General features: G+C 32.4%; 3 protein-coding genes across 9 annotated transcripts; 2 read left to right on the top strand and 1 right to left on the bottom strand.

The window, feature by feature from the left end:
• The first annotated feature begins 640 nt into the window (after nucleotides 1-640).
• Atg9 (autophagy-related protein 9) lies at nucleotides 641-6,848 on the top strand. Of its 2 annotated transcripts, none has more exons than XM_083055026.1 (8): nucleotides 641-885; nucleotides 2,026-2,138; nucleotides 2,280-2,599; nucleotides 2,681-3,138; nucleotides 3,222-3,406; nucleotides 3,524-4,486; nucleotides 4,577-4,942; nucleotides 5,093-6,848. In XM_083055026.1, the coding sequence occupies exons 2-8, from the start codon at nucleotides 2,085-2,087 to the stop codon at nucleotides 5,243-5,245; spliced, it is 2,499 nt and encodes an 832-aa protein (XP_082911152.1). In that variant the 5' UTR covers nucleotides 641-885; nucleotides 2,026-2,084; the 3' UTR covers nucleotides 5,246-6,848. The 2 variants fall into 2 exon arrangements, with proteins under 2 accessions (XP_082911152.1, XP_082911153.1); XM_083055027.1 differs by lacking the exon at nucleotides 641-885 and adding an exon at nucleotides 894-1,155.
• A 276-nt stretch (nucleotides 6,849-7,124) lies between these two features.
• On the top strand, nucleotides 7,125-8,594 carry LOC145946121 (uncharacterized). Its single transcript, XM_083055565.1, has 3 exons — nucleotides 7,125-7,274; nucleotides 7,448-7,579; nucleotides 8,262-8,594. Exons 1-3 carry the CDS (start codon nucleotides 7,125-7,127, stop codon nucleotides 8,463-8,465), a joined length of 486 nt encoding a protein of 161 aa, XP_082911691.1. The 3' UTR covers nucleotides 8,466-8,594.
• On the bottom strand, nucleotides 7,538-17,362 carry LOC145946120 (sodium-independent sulfate anion transporter). Of its 6 annotated transcripts, none has more exons than XM_083055562.1 (13): nucleotides 17,252-17,362; nucleotides 15,985-16,381; nucleotides 15,259-15,443; nucleotides 14,560-14,755; nucleotides 14,170-14,390; nucleotides 13,641-13,785; nucleotides 12,856-13,020; nucleotides 12,433-12,594; nucleotides 11,693-11,833; nucleotides 10,867-11,012; nucleotides 10,221-10,382; nucleotides 9,555-9,735; nucleotides 7,538-8,012 (listed from the first exon to the last, which is right to left on the bottom strand). In XM_083055562.1, coding segments are annotated over exons 2-12 (1,665 nt in total). In that variant the 5' UTR covers nucleotides 15,986-16,381; nucleotides 17,252-17,362; the 3' UTR covers nucleotides 7,538-8,012; nucleotides 9,555-9,594. The 6 variants fall into 6 exon arrangements, with proteins under 6 accessions (XP_082911688.1, XP_082911686.1, XP_082911684.1 ...); XM_083055560.1 differs by lacking the exon at nucleotides 7,538-8,012 and adding an exon at nucleotides 8,435-8,893; XM_083055558.1 differs by lacking the exon at nucleotides 7,538-8,012 and having other exon boundaries at nucleotides 9,304-9,735.
• Between the last annotated feature and the right edge of the window lie 823 nt (nucleotides 17,363-18,185).

The following is an 18,185-nucleotide window of genomic DNA, read 5'->3' as shown; positions in this document are numbered from 1 at the left end:
GGGTTGTACTTATCATCAGTTATTACATATATATAATATATATGTATATGTGTGTGTGCTACGATGAGACATTTTATAAATAATATACATATAAATATATAAAATAAAATATATATATATAAATATATTATTGTTATTATCAGCATCACTAGCGGATCCTAAATCCTAATCTGGGGGAGATTCTATACAGAATTATTTGATTTAATAGTGAAAATATTTTCGCAAAATTATTTCTTTTAATTTGGAAGAGGGGGAATGAGCAAGGTTTTAACTTCCCCGAATCCGTTAGTGATCAGCATTATCTGTCTTCGTTTAACCGTCCATAGTTAATAAGGATATACTCACGAATATTATGAAAGATCTTTTTTGCTCCGATCTATCATTCAAACGCTTGGAAACTTGTGTTAAAACGGACCGCGCTTCTGATGGACGAAACCTGATTCGAAATTTCTTCATTTGTAACGCCAATGTGTACTCTATATGTAGAGTGACCTAACGTCAGAAAAAAAAAAACAATCAGCGCCACTTACGGAACGATGACAAGTTAAATTTCAAACGGTGGTAACTGATAACAGATGCAAGTAGTGCATCATCATTCCGCGGCGCTGACTGCAGAGTGTCGAGCATCGAGCTTGACACACATACATATACAATACAGAGAAAGCGCTCGAGCAGCAAAGGCAGAGGGCAGAGATGTTAAAACGCGGAGAGACACATGTGCAGTTTTAACGGTTCGATGTCTAAATTATCAGTGAATAATCGCGCGCGGGAGATCAATATGTAAGTGTGGGCACGATCGCGCTTAACGCAGCGACGAGCAGATAAACGCGCGCCTTGCAAGATTCCTCGTGGCATTCGTCGGATTCGTGGGATCGCGATTCGAAGGTAACGCAGCAAAGGCAGGTTGCGCTTTGTTTATGGAGATCAGCTGTGTTTCCAAACATCGCATCGCTCTTCCTGCTTCGCGCGCTCCGCCAGCGAGCGACGTTGCTATTTTCGTCGGATAAAGGTCAACCGAAATGCTGGCCGAACAAAGCGACGAGCACAGCACGTATGACGTCTTATGCATTCTCGCTCTCGCCTCGTTGTGCGTCTAGAGAATCCGAGGAGATCTCTGAAATCGAAGAGAAAAAGAAGGAGAGCGAGGGATCAAATGTACCTTCTTTAACCAACAATTTATGATTCCAATTGCTATTTCTGCATTTTTTTTAGGAAAGTAGTCTACGTGCTTCTTTTCACGTTGCATATCATATCGCGAACGTTTAGCTTTTATTGTTAAAACATTGAGGAATTTTATATATATATAATTTTGGAAATACTCCAGTTCTCCGACTACTGTACAAGTGCTTTTTACGTTTTAAATGGATGCTATTGTCACGTGTGATTTTTGGCTATTGTATTCTGGAAAGGAAAGTAAGCACGAGAGACAAGTGTATCGTACAATGATATAACGCTAAAAAAAATGCTTCAAGGTGAAATGTACAGTTTGATGAATAATCAATTGAGCAATCGACAAAGTTAATCCTATGATAAGAAGTATAATAAAAGAACAATATCTATTCAAATGGCATGCATTTGGAACACGCTAAACTTGCAACACCATGTTGTACTTTCAGTTTTGTGATAACAGAAAAAAATATATGTCATTCAAGAGGATATAAATCATTTTCCATCGAAAAAAATGGCTCATTGTTGCGTTAGAATTTTACTTTAAGAGTCAATACGCAATTTCTTCAAAAAATATTTTTAAACTCTAAGGATCTTTTATGTGAAAACATACAATATTTTTCTTAATGTCAAAAGAAACAATTATATGTATATATTTATATTACATGATTATATTTATTATGAGATATCTTTAATATTTATTAAAATATTAAAGATACTGTATTACAATATTTTTTAAATAGTTTTATAAAAATTCAAATTTTTAAATTATTATCCTGATTATTATTAATACATTATTTTGATACTTTGAAAATGTTGACTAAGAATTATGTTTAGTATGAATTGATTGCATTTCAGATGCTTGTGGAGCAATCGTCAACTGGTAGTTAATTAAATAAGCTTAATGACATGAAAGAATGAAACGAGAAACTGTCATTACCTGTGTAGAGCCAAACCGACGAGCCCAAACGGTAAGATCTTATTGATTAGAGTAAGTTTTATACTGCTCCAATATGCATTGTTTGTGTCTCTGTAACATATTATCTTGTTAATATATTGTTATAATCAAGGTGTAAAAGTTTATGAGGTTTCAATATAAATTACATTTATAGATGACGACGGTATTGGATGGTAGCTACCAACGTATACACCCTTACGAGGGTCAGGAAGAGGATGCAGACGATGAAGATGAACGCGAGGAGACGCCTCAAGAATCAGGCGTCATAATCCATGTAGTACCAGAGGGAAACAAAGCACGATGGAATCACATTGAAGATCTGGACTCGTTCTTCACGCGAATGTATCATTATCATCAGCAGCACGGCTTCCTTTGTATGATGCTCCAAGAAGTTTTGGAGTTACTTCAATTCGCTTTCGTAGTCGGCCTTGTTACCTACCTCTTACATTGCATCGATTACAGCAAAATATATAAGTATGTGTAGTTATAAAACTTTTTAAACTTTTGCAAATTACCTTTGATAATAAATGTTTAATCGTCATGTTGTATTTTCAGTGGTGGAAATGCTAACAATACCAATCACAAAAGCGACGCCATAATATGCTTAGGAGATTGTGTAAAGTCAATCTCTTCATTTTATTGGAGCCTTATTATAGTCGCAGTTATTTTCTTTCTCCTCCAATTTATCAAAGTTATATATCACTTGATGCAGTTCTGGGAAATCAAAATGTTTTTTAATACAGCGCTCAAAATTGCCGATAGTGAATTGGACAATTTTACTTGGCATGAGATTCAAAAGGGAATTATAGAAGTGCAGAAGGAGCAAGAAATGTGTATTCACAAAAGAGAACTTACAGAGTTAGATATATATCACAGAATATTAAGACACAAAAATTATATGGTGGCTATGATCAACAAGTCTCTTTTACCAGTACGGCTAAAATTTCCCATTATAGGAGAAGTTATCTTCTTGACACGAGGACTGAAATATAATATAGAATTATTATTGTTTTGTAAGTATATCTCATAATGTGTCCTCATGATGTAACATTGCCAAAAGTGGGGAGAGAATTTATCTTGATTTTTTTTTATTCAGGGGGACCATGGTCACCGTTTGAAAATAATTGGCATCTAAAAGAAGATTATAAAAAGTTGAACAAAAGGCAAGAACTCGCACGATTATTGTCCAAACATATCTTGTGGATTGGTATCGCAAATTTTATCTTGTGTTTCCTTATTCTCCTGTGGCAGGTTCTCTACACGTTCTTCAATTACGCTGAGGTGAATAATTACTTTTCTATTTATGTGTACTCTCAATGAAAATTTTAACATAATTGCATTACGTAATAATTAATAGTCTCTAGTGTAATATACTAAAATGAAAAATATTATTCACAGACCATTAAGCGAGAACCAAGCGTTTTGGCGATGCGCACGTGGTCCCTCTATGGTCGGCTATACTTGCGTCACTTCAACGAACTCGATCACGAATTGAACGCCCGTCTTAGTCGCGCGTACCGTCCTGCTTCCAAATACATGAGCAGCTTCACGTCCCCGATAATGACAGTATTCGCCAAGCACATCGCATTCATCACTGGTAGCATATTAGCGGTGCTGTTGATTATAACAGTGATGTACGAGCCGATATTCTCGATGGAGCGCATAGTCGCCTACATGACTATGCTAGGCGTCGTAGCGGCAGCCGCAAAGGCAGCAATTCCCGATGAAAATCTGGTCTGGTGTCCAGAGACTCTTCTGACCGCTGTGCTGGCTCATACGCATTACAGACCGGACAGTTGGCGGGGTACCGCTCATACGCTCAACACTAGGGCTCAAGTAGCGCAGCTATTCCAGTACCGTGCAGTACATCTCCTGGAAGAGTTGATTTCTCCATTCGTGACGACGTACATCTTGTGCTTCCGTATGCGGCATCGAGCTTTAGAGATTGTAGATTTTTTTCGTAACTTCACTATCGAAGTTGCCGGAGTCGGCGACGTGTGTAGTTTTGCTCAGATGGACGTGCGCAGACATGGCAATCCTATGTGGCAGACTGTGACGCACAGTCCCACAGTTTCTCCCTTACAGGAGAAAGATCGTAACGTCGGATACGATAATCGGTATGGTGTCGATGCCGATAAGTACTACATATCGATGTCGAATCATTATACCCAGGCGGAAGATGGCAAGACCGAATTGTCCCTTATACATTTCACCTTGACAAATCCTGAATGGAAACCGCCGTCCCACGCGGAGAATTTTGTAACCGCTTTGAGAGAAAGGGCTAGAAAGGAAGCGACTGCGGATCCTGATCCTTATAACAATCCGCTGATAGCCAGTTTAAATAGCTTGTCCGGTCTTGGTGTAAGTACTCATTTTTTTTTCTTTTACTTATTGAATAAATCTATTGTTTTTATACTTTGTATATCATTATGCTTTGATATATCATTACAGTATAAGGGACACGTGTCAAATATTATTCGGAGCACGATGAATCAAATGAGTGTACCCAGTATGAGCAACATTTTTACAAATCAACCGAGCACGTCGGCCATGTCAGTCGGCGTTGATCAATCATTCAGCGCAAAGTCTACTATACGTCGAGGTGTATCCAAGAAGGAAGGTCCATTGCACAATGAGAGAGGATTCCTATACGATCTGCAACAGGGAATATCAAATCAATCGTTAGGTGCTTCTGTGTTCGGATCAGGCCACAGTTATGTCATTGAGACACATACAGATCCGTCAATACCAACGGAATTAACCGCTGCCGACATGTCTTTGTCTACATTGTACCTGCATGAGCTTCATCATAGACAAGTAAGTACTCTCTAATCTATATATTCATGTGTGTGTGTGTGTGTGTGTGTGTGCTGTATCGAGTTGCCTGGATACAATGCGACAAAGAATTACAAGCAATCTCAATCAAAATGCTCAGATATGTCAAATATAAAAATGTTTGAATTCTAGGTAAGGAGAAGAGGCTATCAGGAAATGGCAACGAGAAGTATATGGCAAGGAAGTCCGGCTCAAGAGCTAGCAGCGCTTCCCGAAGTTAGGCAAGAAAGAGTACCTCTCTTATTGCATCAAGATTCTTCTTTAAGGAAAAACAGAGAATCTTAACACTACGCTTGAAAGTTTATTTAAATAGCGTCCGATTCTCGCGCAATAATCATTTTAGTGAAATAAAGTAATTTTTACTTGAGTTTTATTATGACGAAAAAATTCACGATTTATTTTATAATAAATAAGTAGTCGCAACACATTCGAGAGTGATATCGTCTCTTGAGGTGTTATATAGAAAATTACGTCTTCTAAATATTATTCTTAATATTACTCAATGCAGAGAAGAGGGCATAAGCTTCTTTCTCTTTCTTCTCTGCATATGGCCAACGATTTAATAACGCCTACTCTTAATGTCAAGGACCTATATATAAACCTCTAAAAACTTATATTTTATACGTAAAACATTCATACTTAATCACAATTATCTTATCTTTTGACGTATTTGCAGACTCTGCGTATAAAAAAAAACATTGATTTAAAAGATTGGACTAGTATAGCACAGTCTATACAAACGATTGAGATCTTTTAGAATTATTTAAAAAAAGTATAACTCTTTTACTAGCAGTATATATTATGTATACAAATTTTGTCAATATTGACATTCATGATTTAGAAACCCTATCATTGAATAAAAACACGTAACAATAATTTCATTATTTACATAATGTGATAGTATATAAAAAAGCAAATTTTGACATATTTTGTATTAACAAAAAAATTTATATAATTTCTTGCTTCTGACATCATCACATGAATACAGTGAAAAAATAGAAGAGATAAAAAAAATTAAGCTTTTAAAATTGAAACTTTTTGAAAACAAGAAAAAGAACAAATTTTTTAATCACACTGGCTTCTATGGTAGTCTAACTCTTTAATTCAATGAGGTTTATTATGCTATTATTAGAATACATTTGCATATATCAAAATTTTTTGTCAAATAACGAATATTTCAAATCTAAATAAGTTTAACAAGACTAGTATAATTCATCGATAGAAAGCTAAAAGAGATGATACAACATTTTTATATTCAAATATTAGATAAACGCGTAATTAACATGTCTGATAATTTTAATGACCTCTCAATGCCACGATTCTCTAGTCATACGAAATTAATATCGCGCCGTAGCGCACTTCTCTTTTTAGATGAAGTGGTCCTATTTATTTTTAACATTTTATTTTTATTACTAGCTACTTTATATATATATTTAAATATATATAAACAAATTTAAATATATATACATATACATACATACATATATATATATACATATATGTATATATTTGTGTGTATATATACATACATATTATATATGACGGCGGCTGAATATTGATGGCTAGGGTAACTCGTAGAATTACATGTACATAAAATCGCGATATTTTCAAATGCCGCGATAAAAATAATGGTTGAAAGGCAAGTTGCGTTTTGTCCTTCGACATAATGGAGGTTGTTACAAAGTATATTAAAAGATAAATCTAGACTCTACTCTTTACTCATCTTTTATTTATACACAACATTAAGTAACTTAATAAGAAATCGATTTATAAAGTGAATTAACAGATAATAAGTAATATTAAATAAGAAAATGTTTTTTGCTAAAACTTATATCGATGTGATTCTCATAAGATGAGAAATTAGTGCTGTAAGAAACACAATTGTAATTATATCACTATAACAGAAATAAATAAATTTCATAATAAATTGGTCTTTAACTATATATATATTTATACTACATCTATTGCTCGTAACTCAAAATCTGTCGCAAGTTCTTTTAATATTATCAATGAGGCGAAATATAAAGTGTGTCTTGTTTTTGAATGCATTTTTAATTTTCATCGATTTCCTGTATGGAAAGTTTTTGTTTTTTTTATTATTTTTTTTTTAAGAATCATGATTGTGCAAATATGTGAGAAAAATGACAAGCGACAAAATGCAAATATGAACGCCTGCCAAGAAATTATATCATCAACTGCTAAGTTGGTGGATGCTTCCAAATACAATTTGCGATGTAACCGTAATGTCAGTGAGAAAATGACAAAGAAGGATTTCATTTACGACATCCGTACGCCTGCACAGACTATGAGAAAGGTATTTATGCTGATGTTGACGCGAGAGCTTTATCTCAGCGATTGATTTGTCGCGATGTGAAAATCGCTTTTAAAAAGTGCAAACATATTAGAATTTCAAAGAAGTTTGCATATCCGCGATAATTAATTCTTAAAGCGCTTCGATGCGTCAAAACAAACTTTTAATCTACGCAGTTCGAGATACAGAAACAACCTATCATACTACCGATACAACTACGGCGAAAGCAGACCACTAGTTCAAAAATGCCATATTACACAGTGATTTCCGAAAAATTGGACCATGGTGGTAGTGGCGATGCGACTGTTGTAAGTAAACATTATATTTATGAAAAGTTTGAAACTTTTTTTATTACCTGTATTTCGAAGCTATCTATAGTTAAGTAAAAAGTAGAATAAAATTCTTGTTATTCAAACATTTCGCCTTTAAATGTGCATAAAGAATTTTATCATTTAAATTTTATGTACATTTTTTTGCAAAGCAATATGGTAATATATTGTATTTTAATATGCTTGTTATATATGCTGCACTTTTAAGCCTGCTGTTATATGTATATTTCATCTTGATTCATTTTCATTCGTGATTTCCAATTTTTTAAATCTATTTTTAAATATAATGTTTTATAAGATACAAGAATTGTTTAGTGTTAAAAGTCACAATTTTCTCGCTCGATGTTTCGCACGTCTCCCCTACGGATATATATTTGCTTTTTTTTTCTCAGCGTTTCTTGTGCGCACAGCTCTGAAAAAATAAAGATAATATTAGTATCAACAAAGCGAAAAATGAATTGTCCGAAACGATCAAGCAATAATACATTTATATTATATTTAATTGTTATGCCGTCATTAATTTATGTAAATTAAATATTCTAAAATTTTTCGAAGACTCCCAAAGAAATGAAAGATTTCCCATTTTAATTATGAAGTAAAAATATATATTGTTCTTTTGTAAAAATAAAAAATATTTTATCATTATTAAATTTTTTTCCAGGTTACTGATCGACGTACTTTAGAATATAAATGTAATTTTTGTCAGGAGCCAATCGCCACTTTACTTTCTTTATCTACTCACGTCAAATTTCATTGTCAAAGATACTGCAAGGTATGTTACTGGATTCTGCGCGAAAATGAGACGATGGAACAGCACATCGATAATTATCATCGAATTAAGCCGGAAATCATAACAATAAATTAGTATTTACAAATCTCGTTTAAGACACCATCATATTTATATTCCATAAATGCGTATTTATGTGCCAAATTATATTATAATCTATGTGTGTACAAAAAGTAAAAATTGCAAAATAAACAATTTTTAAAAAGATTACAATTTTTTATCATCTATAGGACATTCTGCACACATATCGCGTATTAAGGGTACCATATCATATATTTACTTTTTTTTTAAACATATACATGTGTGTGACATGCATTTCTTAGTTTTATTTTACCCTCACGATCGAGATTTACTTATCTCGTAATGGTCGTGCGAGAGACCATTATCACGCAGGTGAAATCTCAATTTCGTCGAAGCAGAAACAATAAAAGAAATGAGCTAATAAGGCACGTTTTTGGCCCGCATTACTTTCCCTTCAGCGATTATAAACGGTGCTGTTCTGAAATCTGAAATATAAAAGAGTGCCGATTGGGTCAAAGTTTCGGGTGAATAAACATAAGGAAAATTTTCGACGAGGAGAAAGACTCGGAGGAAATAATTTGTCTTCGCAGATAATTTATCTAGGAAATAAATTAGGTTAAGATAAGATTAAATGTCCTCTGATGTATTAAGGCTCTCCTCTTACGAATTCTTTTAAAATTCAATTTATATTGTATAAAAGATATTATATTCATAAATAATATTGATACAATATGTAATAATACTCGCGTTACAAAGAAATATAAAATATTATTAAAAATTAGAATTAAATGTAAAATATAAGAATTATAATATTATTAAGAAATATGAATATAAAATGCAAAATAAAATTTGTATTAGAAAAAAGATTAAATTATTGAAATAAGAATCGATCGATATAACATAAAAAATAAAAATAAAGTCTATCACATCTCTTAAACTTCTTTATATTTTTATCCTTTTATGTTCTTCAAGTCATGCATTGGATTTATTTCGTTTTAATAAATGCATAAATAGCACATATAAATAGAAATAAATCTAACAAATTGCAGACTCCCTAGAGATATCCTAAAGTTTAATGAGCGACTAACGCATTTATACTATTTATTAGCCTCATGTGGCGTTTCTAAACCCGCATGCACGTCATACCTATATTTAGTAAAAGTCGTGTAACGTCTATCTTCGTCAATCATGGGTTACCCTTATCTTTCTTGACGTTTAATAATTCCGGTGCTACGATCTTCAGAATGGCATCCACACTTTCGCAGCAATTACTGCAAACAATGCTTTGTCCACGTACTGAAAGGTCCTTTGCCAAAAGCTTGACATTCTGCAAGGTAAATGATTTTATGTTAATTATGATATTAACACAACAGAGAAAGAAGTGCGTATACGCAAATATCAAAAATATTAATCAAGCTTAAAGTATTATCACATATTATTTAAAACATATTATTATTTTATTTTATTTTATTTTGGACTAACTGTCAAACTGCTATTGCGGAAAAGAGGCAACAATACTTCGAGACTTTCGAGAATCGACTTAACATGCACTTTTTAGAAATGGAAAATCGAGGAATAGCGCGCGCGCTTGTGTTGTTCTAGTTATGCTAAAACGAGGAGCTTTAATTTTAAATCGTCTTTTCAAATGTTTTACAAAATAAAAGAATGCATACAGCAATCATCGATACTATTCAGTTATTATCGTCTTTTCATATCTGTTTGTCCGCGACGTTTCTCTGAATCTATCTCAAAAAGCATCTTATATTAAAATTGTGTGGTTTTTTTCACGTACACTGTGAGTTTATTGCATACCTTAGCAACCGTAACATCGATTCTTTTCAAGTTCTTACAATCAAGTATCACACTGCATTCACTTTCTCCAGAAAGTCTCATTATGTTAGCACGCAATCGTTCTGCCGCTGGAAAAGCTACCGCTTCTTCGGGTATGACAATTATTACGGTTTCCTCTTCGATCTGCATTAAAAACAGAAAAAAAAAATTTGTAATTCGTTTATGCAGGTAGCTGTAGTAAAGAACTTATTCCAGAGACAATCTCGAAAAAAATTGTATATTCGCGATACGACATTTTAAAATCAATCATTTGATTTAAATACAACAGTGGATTAATTAAATTAAAAATTAAATAAAAAGGAAGGATATATTAGATAGTAATTATATATATATTATATATATATGTATATATTTTTTTCTTATTAGTGGTTTAAGATAAAGTGGTTTAAGAAGAACAGCGCTATAATACAATATATCTATCGAATATATATTTTCTTTCTTTCATATTAATTAAAGAAAGCTTTTATTTGATTTTAAGCATTAAAAGAATATTTGGTAAAAGATTTGATAAAAGAATTTGCTAAACAATGCATTAAAAAAAAACATATATATACTTTTGATCAAATTATTTTATATTAAAAGATCGACACAATCAACTCATTATTACCTGTTCAATTTTCATTGCAATGGAAGGTCGCGCTGAGTAATATAGTAAACCTATAAGATTGACAACGATGCCGATTAAGATACCATACTCCAAACCAAGAAAAACGCATGGAACTGATGTCAGCATCATCACAAAAAAATCGATCTCTACAAAAAAATATGCACAGTTATGTATTATTAGTTTTTTTTAACTAAAGTGTCTAAAAAACTTTTATAGCTATTTATTAGAAACATCGAAATATTTAATTTATTAATAAAAAGCACAAGATCAATATTAATTCGGCTTTGCTCGGGCAACATTTACTTTACACATTTATTAGCATTTTCTGCTTTCAAAAGTTGAATTTAGATTAATATAATCAATCTAAATTATATATTAATCGATAAGTATGTGTTAATTAATATATATATGTAAATATATATGTTAATCAATAAATTAAACAATTTAATAAATTAACACACAAATAATAATTGCAACATCACACTAATAAAAAAAGCTTTCATATAAAATGTTATCAAAATATAAAACATCAAACGATATCGATCAAACAATCTCAAAAGGGGAACGGACGTCACTACTCCGTCTTAACAATAAATGCTATCACAAGGACGCGTTCGAGCATTATTGTTTCACGCGGGCTTTCCGAGAACAAATACACCACGAATGGAATTCGTGTAAGTGATGCTCTCGTGCATTGACGTTGGTTCCTTTGTGCAACATCGTTCATATACTGGTTAAGATGTGTATAGATATAGATTAACTATACCGAGAGTGAGAAAGAGAGGAGGGGGGAGGGAGGGAGGTACAGATTCATCTTGGAACTTACTTCTGGCATGCCACAGTAAGGCATATGTCGAGAAATCAAGCATGTAGTACATGGCACATATGATGAGGCCCGCTAGCGTTGCCTTAGGTATGAAGCGGAAGGTAGAAGTCAATAGACTAACCGCGAGAATCACCAGACCGCCTGTCAAAAATTTTATTTATTTATTTACATTCGAATATGAATGATGAAAATTACATTGGCTATGCGAGCCAAACGTGGATGTCAGTACGTATGCTTCCAATGAAATTAATTTTTTCGTTGGAATTTAATTCATTGTGCACGAGGCACTAATTTTGCTTGGTATTTATGCCAAGACTTTATTTGGGAATAATCTCAATTCGAGATTTAATTTCCCGGATCCCCTCTAACTCCCCTATAGAATTATAGGCGAGAAAAATATAGATCCGAAAGTCGCTGAATCGGGAATCGAACCCTTTCGCTTGTCAGGCGACTGCTCTCACCATCTGAGCTATTCAGACCCTTCGATTCTTATTATTCGATTGATTATTTACATTCTTTACATATATTTATCATACTTTACATTACATTTATTTACATTCTTCTCAAAACAAATCTTTATAAAATAAAACTGCTATCATTGCACGCGCTGACAGCAATTCAGATATATTCTGAAACATACTCTGCAGGGAGATATATATTTTACGCACGTCAAATCAAATCATGTATTTAAATCACGTTGGACACAAAGATGAACAAATTTTTGTTCACTACTCACGTACCTGTAAATATTCCCCCCAATGGGGTTTTGACGCCCGATGCATGATTGACAGCCGTTCGTGTGAAAGATCCCGTAACTGGCATCGAACGAACAAACGATCCGAAAATATTACAGACACCTAGAGCGATCATCTCCTGCGTGGCATCTAGAGGTTTGCCCTTCCCTAAAATAATTCGTATTCTATATTATTTTCATTGATAATAAGCACAGAGACTCGACTTCTCTCGAAAATAATAATGTTACGTAAAAAAAGGATAATAACAAATGCTTTTATATTAAGAGAGAGTAGCGACAAAAGTAAAGTAAAAGCGCGACGTGTAAAAGCGCGTTTTGAGAAGTTCCTTTTACCTTTTACTATAAAGCCTTTATCTATAACTTTGTGAAAATGATAATGGCAATTTGATAATGATAAAAATCTAATTACCGAAGGCTTTTGCGATGGCTATGTGCTCGATTGTCGACACGATCGGTATCGTGAATAGTGTCGTTCCCATTGCGGTGGTCATTTCCAAAAAATCGTACGTACGATTTTTAAATGTTGTAGAAAACGGTGGAGGAGCGAATGGTGGTAAACCCTGACCCATCGAACCTGGAATATTTTGTCTATATGTATTATTTGCGTTTTATATATCAAGGCGCGAAATAAACGTTTTAATCGTAATATCAGGAAATATCTTTTCTCAATATATTAATATCTTGAAACAAAAAAAAACAATCCGCTACTATTTCGTAATATTTTAATATGAAAAGAAAATTATTCTTTTTTGTAGTCATATCTAATGACTTTCATAATTATTTCAAAAAGAGAATTACGCGAGACACAAATGCTAATTAATATTAATAATAATTTAAACTAGTAAATTAATCGCGAGTAATTTTGACAACAAAACATATTTTTAAAAAGTCAACCTCCGTCCTTGATGCAAAGACAAGTATTGATTGTGCGAAATTTGATAATTAATCGGCCAAAACAAGATTTATTATCACGAATTCTGATTGTCCCCTGGGTTCGATAATATGATAAATATTCTAGATTTAAGTCCATAATTTCGAAATATCGGGAGGAGAATATTAAATGAAAGATAATCGAAATTTTATAATTATCGAGTTGCTATACGTTTAATTGTCAAAGTTTACTTTAGTTCAAATTCAGTAACATTAATTAATTAATTATAATATTAAACAAATATATAATTTAGCTTCACTCACCCGTTAAATTGAAAGGCTCTTGTTTGTTAATGTAAAATATGTACGCCATAACGGTGCCTATAATTACGACTAATGCATTACGAGACAAAGCAAGGAACCATCCCATTTTTTGAAAAATTGTTCCTGTACGCCGTCCTGGTATATTCTAAATGTTAAAGAAAAAAAAAAGAAAAAAATAAGATATTATACAGCAAATTTTGTATCTCTTGTTATAAAATACATTACTCAATTATTTAATTACTGAAATATATAATCTAAAAAATTATTTAAAAAAGTGTAAAATAAACGTTCAACTGAATATTCATTGAACAAAATATCGGCCAATAAATTGATAAAGTCTTCACATTGCAACAGAATTTATAGTACGAATATATCTGTGTTTCTTATATATAAAATAAATAATTATAATAATAAATTGAATTATTAGCTCTTTTCATATCTGATTTTGTAAATAAATAATTCTTTCGGTTTTAATAAAGTCAAACATCTTGAGAATTTGATCGAAATAAAGATTGAAAAAATTTTATACCTTGAGCAAAACTAATATAGCGATAGTCCCAATTCCTAGCAAAGTATCTTGATACCGTATCTCATTGAGATTTTTGAAGATCATTATCAAAGAATCCAAAAAATTCTCACTTCTACCAAGAATGCCTAGAAGCGACTTAAATTGCGAAGATGCTATATTGATTGCCGCAGCTGAAGTAAAGCCAGTGATTACCGGAAGTGATATAAAGTCCAGTAGAAATCCTTAAATACACATTATATATTGTCAGAAAAGAAATGCACACATGTAACATTTTTATATTTGTATCCTATTTTCTAATATGTATATATATTTCTCTTAAATATATTTTAAATAATTTATTTTTCTTACTTCTTTTTTATAAACTGTGTATAAGATTATAAATAAACGTACCTAAATGAAAAATTCCTAGAAGCGTAATAATACATCCTTTTAGAAAAGTGATTAATATAGCCATGTCAACACCATATTTTTCAACTAACGGTTGAACCATGGTAGCCATAATGGCTGTTGGACCAATAGTGATGTTTTCACAAGAACCAAAAATAACATATATAAATGATGCCATAAATGCTGCATACAGTCCATACTATAAAATCATAACATACATTATAGAGAGAAGTTAAAAATATAGTTATTTAAAGATGTCACTAAAATTAATTAAAAATGCTATACATATCGATATAAATATACATGTCTATATATAATTTATTAATAATTAATTATTATTAATGCAAAGTACAAGATTATTAAAAAGAATGTATAGCTTAGGAAATATATATTTAAATTTTATGCTGCACATATCAATATTTTTCTATTATATATATGTATATGTATAATAGACAAGTTATTAATAAAATATTTTTTCGATAAATAATACTCTTTCAAGCAACATTCGTAACATTATATTGACTTGAATTAAGTGAATAGAAAAATCTTAATTTTTTATTTCTCCCTCAGATTTCTCTCAAACAGTCTTATTCAGAAAAATTCCGTTTTATTCTTCCGATACGTTATGACAAACGCTTATCGATTCGAGATAACGCGACGCAAAATTTATGCGGTCGTCGCCCTCTTTTTCGTGACCTTTACCTCAGCATTTAAACCGGCGACGATACCGTAAGCGATGGCCTGCGGAACCGCGGTGAGACCAACCGTGATGCCGGCCAGTGCATCCTGCAAAATCCACGTGGATCGATATCGCGGTAACCAACTGAGTATCGGCAATCTTCGTTTGACATAATCACCGCATTTATTCTTCTCGTACCATTTGGCCACTAAAAACAAAACTCGGTCTCATTTTCTTACAATATCGCACGAGCGATTTAGTGACGTCAAGCAAAACGAGAGAGTTAAGATGATTAAGATTTCTGTTTATTTTTCTTCCCTATTTTCGGGCGTTTTTATGGAATTAAAAAAAAATTAGTTTGTCAAATAAATATATATTAATGCATTAAATAAATTTTGTAAAAATGTTATATTTGTTATTTATCTCACATTTATTGAGATTTTTCTTTCCTCTCTAAAAAAAATTGTATTATAATTATGCGAATTATATTTCGTATTTCTTTTAAAGTTACATCCTTTTTAGAATAAAAATTAATTTAATTGTCTTTTGCTTTAAACAATTGCAATAATCTATTATTATTTTATTTATTTTAATATCCTAAACATATGCAGAAAGATATATAATCATCCTATAGAAATATTATATCAAAGCTTTATTTATATAAGAAACTAGTGTAATATTTAGCATTTTAGAGCTTCAATTTTTATACTAAATCACCTTGTATATGCAATATATGTATATATACTTACTATCATCCACTGAGCTCTTCGATTGACACCCTGACACGAAATAATAACGAAGACGACGTGAATTCCTCGAGGCTCGATCGTAAAATAGTTTGCAAATCTAATCTAACGTTGCAAAATGATGTAACACACTTTTGACGAGGAAAAATAACAAGTAGAGAAAGGGAAGCAAGAAACGGTTCTGTTTGTGACACGACCGAGTTCTTTGCTTGCTCACTTTCGTATCTGTAAATCGCTTCACTTTAACCCGCGATACACTCTCCACTTATTCGGTCGTATAAAAAGAATCGTCGCGATGATTTTTCCGCACAGTTTCTTAACAGATCGATTCTTTCAAGAATAACAGTTACATAACGAAATCAACGCATTTGAGTTTACTGCGTGAATGAAGAAATAACTCCTGAAAAAAAAGGTTTAAATCACAAATTTAAACTAATCGATGTCCAGAGAGAAATACGTCGAGACGTTTGTTATTTCCTGTCACATGTGCAAATTTAATCGCGATCGGGCATGTCGAAAGAACAAAATCAACTCATCATCACTGTGACTTATTGACTGTATGTACATACATATGTACTCACAATCAGCTAGCATTGAAAGCCGAGGTAACGGTTTATCGCTAAATCATCAAATCGGTATTTTATGCAAACAGCTGCCATAACTATCACTGGACACAATCTCTTATTACAAAAAATAGCTTATCTGATCGGAATTTAATCATTCGCGTTCGGCGATATGAATATGTCAAGAGTCGCTAGAATTTTTCGCACCTTAAAATCTCATTCAAACTATCACATTAAATAGAAATTATAATCCAAATCATAGTCTGGCCGGCTCCTCATTTTCATGTATAGGCTAATAAATGTTCTAGGACAGTATGTTTCCAATTGTGTAGAAAATATCGCGAAATAACACAAAACAAAATTAATAAATATTATATAATATTTTTTAATAAATTTTAAAGCAAAGAAATTGCAATTTCTTATTGTTAATATATTATAATCACGATATAAGATACATATTGTATAATAGAATTTGGAAAAATCTCAAACCATATACACACACAATCTGTCTCGGGTATTTGTAGCACATTATGACATCCAAAGTAAGAACAAAATTTATAATCCACACCGCGCATATATAGGTAAACACATTTCCTTTCAAAATACACTTTTCTAAATAGAAATTCTCGTTCGCAAATCGCCATATTAACTCAATCGAATTTTATATTGCAATAAGAAAACATTCGATCGTAGTGCAATTATATTACCGATGTGAAATCCGATTTAAGCATATATTGCCGAGTTTTTCGCTGAGAACTGTTGTGTGTTACGTCAAAGAAGTACAGCAACTCTCTCTGATTACATCAGAAACTCTTGTGAGATTGCCGGCTTCATGGAAGCGACGAGAGACTTTATTTCTCCTTCCACTTGCTACGGGAACATCGGTCGTGAAAGGGAGACATCTGCTTTAATAAAACTTATGCTCGACTTCACAATAAGATTATCATATTGATATATGGATAATAAGATTATCGTATTTTGTTTATTCAGTAATGTAATTTCACGCCGACGAATAAAAAATAAATATTTCAAATATGTATCTCTTCTTATGTGTATATGTATATATATTTCATTTAATTTTAAAACTTCAATTACGAACTCGCAGACCGACTAAGTACATTCGAGATCTCGATTCCCGACAGCTAAATCACTGTGACAGTTACTTCACTGCGACTGGCAAATGTTTCATTCGAGTCAAAGTTTAGTGTATATCTGTATATGTATTATGTACTTCCGACAGTCTAGTTTCTGAAATGAACAAGTATTTTCCGATTCACCGACAGTAAGCACAGACAACCTGTGACCCGTAACAATCCAAGTTTCGATCGTACGATTTCGGTAGACAATCAGGAATAACCAGATATCGAATTATTTTGTCATGAATTTAACTGTTTGATACGTGGAATAATAAACAAAAAACTAACTTCTTTGTCACTCGAACGGAATGTTTACTTTCAATCCGATACACATTTCTCTCTGTTCTCTCTCTCTCTTTCTTGCCATTCCTATTATTCCGATCAGTTTTCTACATACGCGAGACAAAACACCACAATGCTTGTCCGATGTTGGCGTAGCAGGTAGCAGAACAATTTTGCCGTACAGATATCATAAATCGTGTCCGAATAGCATTTTTTGGCTTTC

The sequence above is a fragment of the Prenolepis imparis genome, unplaced genomic scaffold, assembly GCF_030444845.1.
Source record: "Prenolepis imparis isolate NDT839.2.m4 unplaced genomic scaffold, iyPreImpa1.0 SCAF_15, whole genome shotgun sequence".
NCBI lineage: Eukaryota > Metazoa > Arthropoda > Insecta > Hymenoptera > Formicidae > Prenolepis > Prenolepis imparis.
This window is presented reverse-complemented; position numbering and strand designations above follow the sequence as displayed.